Below are 9943 nucleotides of genomic sequence, written 5' to 3'. Positions count from 1 at the left end.
CCAATGAGTGGTTTGGACATTGCCTTTCTAAAGGTCATTATAAATCCACTCCGAGGTCTGGTGGTAAAGCCCAAATTACGCAGTAACAAAAGGCAGGAACACTTCCTTTCACCGGCCGTGGTGTGTAATTGTACCCAACATCCCTCACTTTATCTTCCTGCTTTGCTACCTCCTTCTCAGCGTCTTTCCCGGACTCCTTGCTGCTATAAGATGCCCTGGGGTGGTTTCAGGAGGAGATAAGATGTCAAATAGCAGAGAACTTTTTCCAATACACTGCATGTATCACACACACATGCACATTCTGTAGGTATGTGTTAGAGAGTTTTGCTTTAAAGAACAGAATGGGCAGGTCCTTGGCTCAATAAGGCTGCATTTTTCAGAATCTGAATAAAGATTCCTGTCCCCTTGCTGCAAAGAAGGCTTCGTTTTTGGTTCTGGACTGTGCAAATGCTTTTTAAAAAAACAACCACGTTTTTTATTGATTTTCAAATTTTAACAATTATATAGTACCATAACATAACAGCCATTATCTCATTTGCTGTACCAAGCATACAACTTCCCTCTGTCCTTTTTCTGGTTTGTTTCTGTTACATTTTATTTTGCACATTTGCAACATCTCCATCCTATATTTATCTTAACTTGTCTTAACGCTCTCTTTTATCTTAGATAGAATGTTAATTCTTCTCATGAGGTGAGTCTTATCTCAGACCTGCTAGTGTCTTTATATGTGTGCAATAAGTCTCTAAATATAGTATAAATTTTGAGGGACGCGGATGGCGCTGTGGGTTAAACCACAGAGTCTAGGGCTTGCCGATCAGAAGGTTGGAGGTTCGAATCCCTGCGATGGGGTGAGCTCCCGTTGTTTGGTCCCTGCTCCTGCCAACCTAGCAGTTCGAAAGCACGAAGTGCAAGTAGATAAATAGGTACCGCTCTGGCGGGAAGGTAAACGGCGTTTCCGTGCTCTGCTCTGGTTCGCCAGAAGCGGCTTAGTCATGCTGGCCACACGACCCGGAAGCAGTACGCCGGCTCCCTCGGCCAATAAAGTGAAATGAGCGCCACAACCCCAGAGTCGGCCATGACTGGACCTAATGGTCAGGGGTCCCTTTATCTTTGCTATAGTATAAATTTAGTCCATTCTTTCTGGAATGCTTGGTCACACTGGTTCCAGATACGTCCAGTCAGCCTTGCCGCATATTCCATAACTTTTGTCTGCCATTCTTCTATTGTTGGAAGTTCCTGTGTTTCCATTATTGGGCTATCAAAATTCTTGCCGCCATTGCAGCGTACATAAACAATTTCTGATCTATTTTTGGTATTTCCTCTCCAACCATTCCTAGTAGAAATGCTTCAGGTCTCTTTGGAAAGGTGTACCTGAACATTCTTTTTAACTCATTATATATATTATTCCAAAAGACTTTGACCTTGTCGCAGTGGACCGTGTGAATGCTTAATGCTGCAATCTATTATTCAGCATTCTGGGCTTTAACCTGTAAAGCTTAAAATGAGTGTGAGGAACCCCTGTCTCTCCAGATATTGTTAGCCTCCAACACTCAACACCCCAGTGCCCCTATTTTCCAGGGACAGTCCCAGATTTATGGAAACCTTCCAGGTTTCTGATTTGATCCCAGAATGTCCCGCTTTTCCTTAGGACGTCCCTATGTTCATTAGAGAAATGTTGGAGAGCATGCTCCATCTACTTCCCCCATAGTTTTATATACCTCTAGAGAAAAGGCATTTAAGCAGAGACAATAAACAAGGAGCCCCAAACATCACAATGTTTTCTCCCTGTGTAGTTGCTCCATCCCTTGCAAGAAAAGGGGCTTTTTCGTTTAGAGAAAAGGTGAGCAAGAAGGGCAGATCCACGCTATACATTTCAAGCTCATTCAGCATACATTTCAAACTTTCCCCAAAGTACCCTGGGAACTGTGGTTTGTTACGGGTGCTGGGGGTTGTAGCCCTTTGAGGAATAAATCCCAGCCCCCTGGGTCCTTTCGGGTGAGTCATGTGCTTGAAATGTGTTTCGGATGTGCCTGAAGTGTATAGTGTGGATCTGGCCTAAGAGGGGACATGATAGACGTGTCATACCTGTTGGCTGCAGTTGGATGAGGTTGAAAGAATGAAAAGAGTAGGACCAGGGAGAAGAGCTGGTGGAAGAAGATTGGAAGAAATTTAAAGACTATCTACAGAAATATTGCAAAATTAATGAATGTTAGAATGATGTTGGATTGAGGTTAAGGGTTTTTTAGCAATAACGTTATGAAAGAATATGCAAAAAGGGAATGTTAACAGGTGAAAAGTTAAAGTTATAATATATTAAGATCAAGATAAGGATAAAGGTAAAGAGGGAAAGGATTTGCTGAATAAATAAATTGAACTGGAATACAAAGAGGGGAGGTGTGGGGAGGTCCGAGAAACAAGCAAAGGCAAGATATGATATGAAAGATTGAATTGTTTTTAATTGTTTTTTATTTTTGTATTTTTCTTTTTTCTTTTTGTGAAAATCTTAATAAAATATTATTTAAAAAAATAAATAAAAATAAAAAATGAAAAGAGTAGGGTTGGGGTTCTGGGTTTCCATTCTCTTCCCCAGTCCTTGCCCAACCTGGTGCCTTCTAGATATTCCTAGACTCCAATGCTCATCATCCCTGACCTTGGGCTTTGCTGCCCAGGGCTGATCGGAGGTGGGTCCAGCAATACCTGCAGGGCACCAGGTTGGGCAAGGCTGCTTTAAAAAAGAGAGCTTTATTTCTCCTTTGGAAGGATGTCTCCGTGGGGAGATGGAGCTGCCCAGTTACATTATTCATATGTATGTGAGCCCAGGAAGATACAGTTACATTCCAGCCTCTCAGTCAGTGACTATACCTTGACTTTTTAACTCCCGGCACCCTGTAGAAAACAGCAAATTGAAAAATCTCCTGACCGGCAGGTTGTTGTGGAAGCCTGGAGAGGGGCTCTGAGGACAATCTCCCCTGCAGAATGATAAGGAGAAAGACTTCTGCAAGATAAGCCTTGGAAGCAACCTCTGCCGTAGCCGGATCCTGCGTTAGTTCTTAACTTTCTTGGGGGGAATTAAAGAGGTCAACGTCACAGCATCCGAAGCATAGGAAAAAAAGGCAGTGATACCTGCAGGGAGTTGCCCAATCCGGTCAGAAGGTAAATTAAGAGAAGGCTGTTCTCTCTTTCTCTCTCCGCCTCTCCCCCGGTAGTTCTGAAGAGGGCAATTTTAATACGGGGGGAAATGTTCCCACTTTTGCTGCAAAGGTCTTGAGGCCGGGTTCCAGATCTGAAGAAGCACCATGCGTGTGTTGCCCTGATAATTTCTTCCTTGCTTCTGTCTCCATGGGCATTCCTGTCTACCTCTGCCCAAGGGCAAACCCCGTGGCAAAGTGGCCGAGAGAAAGAAGAGGATGAGCCTCTTTCGACACCAAGAAAATGGTTAAGAAAGGGAAAGATGCCAAGAAGGGGAAGAAAGAGGCCGTCAGCGACTCCGAGGAGGTCTCGGAGGCTGACCAAAATGCCGAGGGGAGTGAGGTGGGCAGCGAGGTGGCAGAGGTAGCGGAGGTAGCGGAGGTGGCGGAAGTGGTAGAAGAAGAGGAGATTGAAGAAGACCCGAAGGCTAAAAAAGGGAAAGACAAGAAAGGGGGGTTGGCCAAATTTGGTAAGAAAGGGGCAGCCAAGGGCAAGAAAGGGGCAGCGGAAGAGGAGGCCGTGGTGGTGGAGGAGGAGGAAGATGCCTCTGGGAAGAAGAAAGGAAAGCCGCTGAAAGGCGCCTCCAAGCTGGTCATCGGCCTGGCGACTGACGATGCCAAGAAGAAGAAAGGGGCCAAGAAGGAGCAAGCCAAAGCCCAGCTGAAAGGGGCCACCAAGGCCATGTCGATAGCCAAGAAGGAGGATCCGCCCCCTAGGAGGCGGAGCTTGAAGAGCACGTCCAAGTTCTTGATGGGCTTCGGAGGGCTGGGCCCAAAGAAGAGCCGCAAGAAAGGCCAGTTCAAGAACGCCTCCCGCTTCTTCTGGGGGCTGAAGAAGCACAGCACCACAAAGAAGTCCAAGAAGAACAAGGGCATCCTCAAGTCCACCTCCAACCTCATGATGCGCTTTAAGTCCCTTGGGAAGAAGAAGAAGAAGGAGAGGAAGAAAGAGGCGCCGCCCAAGACTGAGGGGAAGAAGTCGACCTTCATGCTGATACGCTTCGGCGGTGGGAAAGCTACAGGTAAAGGGTTATTTGGCGGCCTGTGCCGGAAGAGGAAGGTGGGCAACTTCAAGCCCCGGGCCGAGATCGTCAGCAACGTTGCAGCTGCAACCAGCTGGCTGACCAGGAGATTCTTGGCCAAACACGGCCGGTGCACCTGCGATGGAAAGGTCACCAATGAATCCTGGCTGACCAAGATTGGAGCCAAGAAGCTGCCCTTTCCATCGGGGGATGAGGTTCTGAAGCACAAAGCTAACATGAGGAAGACCCCAGGAGGCAAGAGCACCCTCTATGGCCAAGCCCAGGAAGAGTTTGGCTACTGGGAAGATGTGGATTCTGCCACCCCACTGAATTTCTACGATGACTGCCAAGAGGAAGATTATTACGACCCAGAGGCGTGTGATGGTGAGCCTGATGACAGGTGTCCAGCGGATGAAGAATCTGGACCACTTGAGGAGCCAGTGGAGTTCTATGAGCAAGACCAGTATGACTATCCTAACCGTGATAATCCAGATTATGAACCCTCTGCCAGCTATTCTCCGTACGAATCTTATGATGACTTCGGGAGTGGTTATGAAGAGGGCGAAGGGACACATGGGCCCCATTTTTCAGGGGAAGATGAACTGGGGTATCCTGATGATGGCGCCTACTCTCAGCACGAAGTCAGCTACAGTGAGCACGAATGGTCTCCTCAGACACAGTCTTCATACAACCCGTATGCCTACCCATTGGATGACATTGTGGAGACAGACGAAACAGAAGGAGCTGTGGAAGAACAGGGCCGCTACCCCACTGCGCTCTCCAATTCTTCCTTTTTTGATCAGCAAGGGATGGGAGAAAATTTGCCTTCCAAACTGTCTGTGAAAAGAGGCTTCCGGCTTTTCCCAAGGCCTCAGGTGAAACTCTTCGGCACAGACAAGCTTGATGTCTCCCTCCCTCCTTCGCCACACATTCCGCTTGCCAGTTTTGATCTAGAGGAGGAGGAAGAGGAAGAAGAATCAGAGCCCTTGACATCTCCTTTTGCCCAGTTTGATGACCAGAATCTAGAGCCTCCCAGGTCACCGAGGACTTTCTCAAAGCTGCTCCCTGGCTGTTTCGTTCGGAAGCTTCAAAGGCCTCTTTCCCCAGACTCACCCAGAAGGCATCTGATCCCAGCTGCGAATAATCCTAGCTTCTCCCCCAGAGAATTTGGAAGCCCTCTGGGGCAGTTCCTACAAAGATCTCTCTCACAACCAAAGCCCATACTCAAACACCGCGGGAATGATGGACCAAGCAGGCCTACTACGCCATCTCCAACTAGGAGAACTCTGTCTTCACCATTAGGAGAGAGTAGGCGTATGGGGCCACCTTCTCCTCAGCTGGGGGCAAGGCTTTCTCAAATGGTCAGTTTAGCATCTTCTCCTCAATCCATGAGGCGGTTTGGGGCTCCAGGGAGGCACGGCAGTGGCCTCGCTCCTTCTCACCCTGCAGCGAGACTAAGAGATGCTCTTCAGGAAGAGCTGCACAACACACTTCCATTTGCCCGGTCATCTTCCTACACAAAGACACACCAAGAAGGCCCCAGCTCACCTCAGAGGGAATTCAGCCAAACAGCCAACTCTCCCTCTTCTCTAAAACAAAGTCCAAGGTCATATGGCTTAAATAGGCCTCAGACCGGCTTCCACGTTCCTGAGATAAGTAACCCTTATCAGCAGTTGTCTGGTGGCCACCAGCCCTCAAGGTCCTCCTCTTCTTCATGGTCAACAATCATGCATGGAAGTCCTTCCCTCCAGCGGAGGAACTCACCTCCTCCTTTGAAGAGAGTCATTTCACCACCAGAAAATGCTACTCCATCATGGGGACATAGGCCGGCCACCACAGGGAACCCATCAGAAAATGCCACCTTCCGCTCACCTTCATCCCCTAGACCAACAGCACGTAATCCTTTTATGAGCCAACGCACTCCATCCTCCTCTAGTTTAGGAGGAGTCAGTAGTCACAGGACCGAGGCCCCTTTGAGCCATCCTTCATTTCATGGCTCCGTCAAATCCATTACTTCCAAGTTCCAGGATGCTATGTCGAATAGGACCCCTGGAAGATTTGCCTCAGCGGGCTTCCATAATCCCACCACCGGGAGATTGAAAGCCCCTCCCTCACCTCAACCATCTCTCAGGAATTTTGGCTCGCCTCCCATCCAAAACCCTTTCCAGCCGCCAAGGAGAACGAGCCCCCCGCCTGTGGATGCTCAAGGTATGCCCCCCCAAGCTTGGAGCAGGCAGCAAGAGCCCCCGACCAAAGCCGTGAAACCGTTAATGAGAAACCAGTTCATGAGGCAGTTCGTCTCCCAGTCCCCCAATTTGTCTGCCAGGAGCTCCCCTCACATGTTTACGCAGCAAGGGAGCCGGAGGGTCACCATCAGGGAGTCTCCAAGAAACTCGTCTCCTCTCACTGAGGCTTTTGATGGTGCCAATGGACCAGGAGAGGGTCAGTGGCTACAGCAGCAACAGCAGCAGCAGCAGCAGAGGTGGGACCGTGTTTCTGGAAATGGAAGGCCAGCAGCCCGGAATCCCTCACCCAAGACAAGAGCCAGCGGAAGCCTGAGGAGCCTTTCGAATCTGTCTGTGCCCTCGAGTCCTGTTCCCAGCACCCGGCAGGCCTACCTGCAGCGCGTCGGACAGCCATTAGCTGGGATGGCCCAGGCTGTTTCCTCCATCAGGCGTCCCCCTTCCCTGACAAAAAGCAGCACGAAAGATAGGAATGCGTCCCAGGCACGGGCTGATCACATCCCTGGACAGTTGCCCCCCTTTTCCAGGAGTCTATTTTATGAGGACGCTCCTCCTCCACCACCGCCATCATTGAAACAAGCAGGGTTGGCCGGCCACTCCCGGTCACCGACTCCGAAACTGGCCCGCAAGGCCTGGGATAGTAATTGGTCCTACGCCATTTCTGGGGGCAATCCTGGCCACTTGGGAGGGCCCAACCTCAGCCCCTTGTCCCAAAGGGCAGCTTCATTTAAGGGCCCCACCTACGACATGGGAAGGGGGAGCCCTCCCCCTCCCCGTTCCTCACCCTTTCGGAATAACCACCTGGGAAGCTGGGAAGCTGCCTATTCGCCTGCCGAGCTGCATGAAAACGACACGGAGGACAGCTTTGGGAGGTACGCAGTCGTCATGCCCCAGATCCAGCGGATCGGCTCTTCCTTCAGGAGGAAATCCCGCATGCGAAACCAGAACAGCCCCAGGCACCAGGCAGCCAACGATTGGGCCTCGGGGAGCTTGAACCCATCGACACCTTTCCAGGGAAGCAGTGGCTTGGCTTGGTACCTGACACGGGGGTCGACGATGCACCACACGGAATTTGGTGGGATGAGCAAGAGGTGGCGGTGCAAGGTAATTGAAGGAGAGTCCTGTACTATTTTGTGATGGGGAGGGGGAAGGGGAGTGGAGCAGAACAGGGCCGGCCCTATTGTTAGGCAGAGTGTGGTAACTGTCTCAGGCAGCTTCCATAGCTGTTTCTTCTCTGGCCTCTTCTGGGAGTTTGATTTGGCACAATACCTGTCCTGTGCCCCCATAACTAGCCGAGTGCCCTCAGGATCCTGTTGCCCGTGTAATAAAGTAAGATTCAACTGTCCATGAAATCTGTTTGTGTGGGGAGCATCGTGCCCTTCTCCTTGGGTTAGCCCTGGTCTGGGAACTAGGGGTGGGTGGAAGTGGAAAGGTTATCCTGAACCGGACTTTTCCGTCCAGGTTCTCTTGGAATTCTGGATCAGGTTCACTCGCAAGGTCTCACTTAGGGATGGGAAGTAATTCAGTTACGTTTGCAAATATATGAGCCTGCTGGATGAGGCCAGGGGCCCATCTAGTCCAGACTCCTATTCTCACAGTCACCCCTCCTGCTTTTTCCAGCAACTGGAATTCAGAAACATTTGCTGCCTCTGACAGTGGAGGCAAACCACAGCCATGAGGGTTAGTAGCCCCTGTTAGAGTCACAAGCTGCCTGTCCGAGCGAAAGAGCTGTATGTAAATTTAGGGACCTGATCTCCGACATGGAGCTGGCATGGAACAGGAGGAGAGTATTAATTAGAGCGAAGCTGACTCCTGCTGCCTTGAGCAGAGCTGCCTGAAGCGGATCATCGTTCAAAGCCCAGCTTTGAGGAGCTTATCTTTTGACAAGTATTTGCTTACCAATCTTCTGCCGCTGCCTTTACCGACTCAATACCAACAAACAGGGCACCACGGCAGGCTTGAAAACGAGATGCTGCCTGTAAGCAAAGTCAATTAAATAACACAGACAGAGCCCAGGGAGAAAAGTCTCGATAACACTTTACTGAGCGAAACTGAACAACAACAGTGTATGATTTGAGGAGAAAGGAGTAGAGAGGTTTTGTCTTTCTTAGCTCGGGCCTTGTGCATGGAGGGAGACATACAACTGAACATACGGAGGAAAACTCCCTCAGAAGTACTCAGCCAATCAGGGCACGTGTTACCTCAGTAAAGATCAGGCCACTCTGCGGGGTTGCTAAGCAACACCTCCTCCACCACCACTTTCTTGGGGATTATCCATACCTTTCCTAGAAGCAGTGGGAATGTTTGTAGAGAGCCAGTATGGTGTGAAGGTTAGAGCGTTGGTTCAGAACTTGAGAGATCAGGGTTCAAATTCCCACTTTTCCATGAAGCTTACTAGGTGTTAAAATGAAGCAGGAGGGAAACCATCTATGCTCCCTTGGACAAGGGATAGGATAAAAATTTACTTTTAAAAAAATTGCTTGGCGTTTCAAAAGCATCAGGGATAGAGTCAACATGTGTCTAGGCTGCACTGGTCCAGGTGGGGGGCTCACATAATCATGTGTTCTCTTGTAATATATCTATCTATATATAACCTATGCATAGAAATCTAGAATGTCAAGGAGGGGTCTAGGTCTGACATGCTAGTTTTCTATGGGGAGGGGGGTTTGGGGGGGGGTTAGTCCATGCAAGATAATTCAATCATGTCAGTGCCTACCCGCAGTCTGAAATGACTCAGCTGAGACAGCATGATGACTTGAGTAAGAATTAGGACTTGGTAGCCCCTTGCTCTACATACCTTTTAACCCTTTGTTGTTTTACTTACAGTCAAGGTGGCTAAAGGGTTAGGAATGGGGGGTTAGAGGGCACCTGGGGGTTCCTCAGGAGTTTAGCAAGGCCCTTCAATGCAACTATCGGTGACAGCAGGCAAATTTGCTCCCTTGCTCCTGCTCTTGGGCCACATTCACGCCATACATTGAATGCACTATAATACCACTCATGGCTTCCCCCAGAGAATTCTGGGAGATGTAGTTTGTGAAGTGTCCTGAGGGTTGTTAGGAGGCCCCTATTCCTGTGCCAGAGCTACAATTCCCAGAACGGGTGTCAGGGTCAGGTCAGCAATATCTCACAAGATGTCGGTGAAGTTAACTCTTTATTCAAACAAACAAACAAAAAAACAAACAACAGCTCAGGCCAAGTAAGCACCCCAACTCTTCCCGGTTGACCTTGTCCCAATGAGGCAGTTGTGAGGACTGAAGGTCCACAGCTCTCTAAGTCTGTTTCTTCTCCAGGTCCTTCCCAAGCTATCTGAGATGCCTTCATCTTCCCTTTCTTTGCTCCACCCTCTTCATTCCTTTTCATGTTCTGGGAGACAAGTGGGGAGAGGAGTTTGTCGCAGCAGGAGGGGAAGATTCCCTGGATTCTTCACCAGCCTGACTCATCTCTGCCTCCTGGCCCCTCTCCTCTCCAGCCTCTGCTACTGACTCTGGAC

At 49.5% G+C, this 9943-nt stretch overlaps 2 protein-coding genes across 2 annotated transcripts in view; both read left to right on the top strand.

Moving 5' to 3' along the window:
- Positions 1–3432: 3432 nt before the first annotated feature.
- LOC310664767 (unconventional myosin-XV-like) lies at positions 3433–7184 on the top strand (the record flags this gene model as incomplete). The annotated part of the gene is made up of 2 exons (XM_083414316.1): positions 3433–7083; positions 7170–7184. 2 exons carry the CDS (start codon positions 3433–3435, stop codon positions 7182–7184), a joined length of 3666 nt encoding a protein of 1221 aa, XP_083270442.1.
- Positions 7185–7198: 14 nt separating this feature from the next.
- MYO15A (myosin XVA) overlaps positions 7199–9943 on the top strand; it is a 96220-nt gene continuing 93475 nt past the window's right edge. The window contains exon 1 of the mRNA XM_083413278.1: positions 7199–7557. Within this exon, the coding sequence (XP_083269404.1) occupies positions 7201–7557 (357 nt within the window). The 5' untranslated portion in view covers positions 7199–7200. The remainder of the gene's footprint in view (positions 7558–9943) is intronic.

This window comes from Podarcis tiliguerta, assembly GCF_965153285.1.
Source record: "Podarcis tiliguerta genome assembly, chromosome: 14".
NCBI classification, from domain to species: Eukaryota; Metazoa; Chordata; class Lepidosauria; order Squamata; family Lacertidae; genus Podarcis; species Podarcis tiliguerta.
The sequence above is the reverse complement of the archived record's forward strand: the minus strand, read 5'-3'. Positions and strand labels throughout refer to the sequence as shown.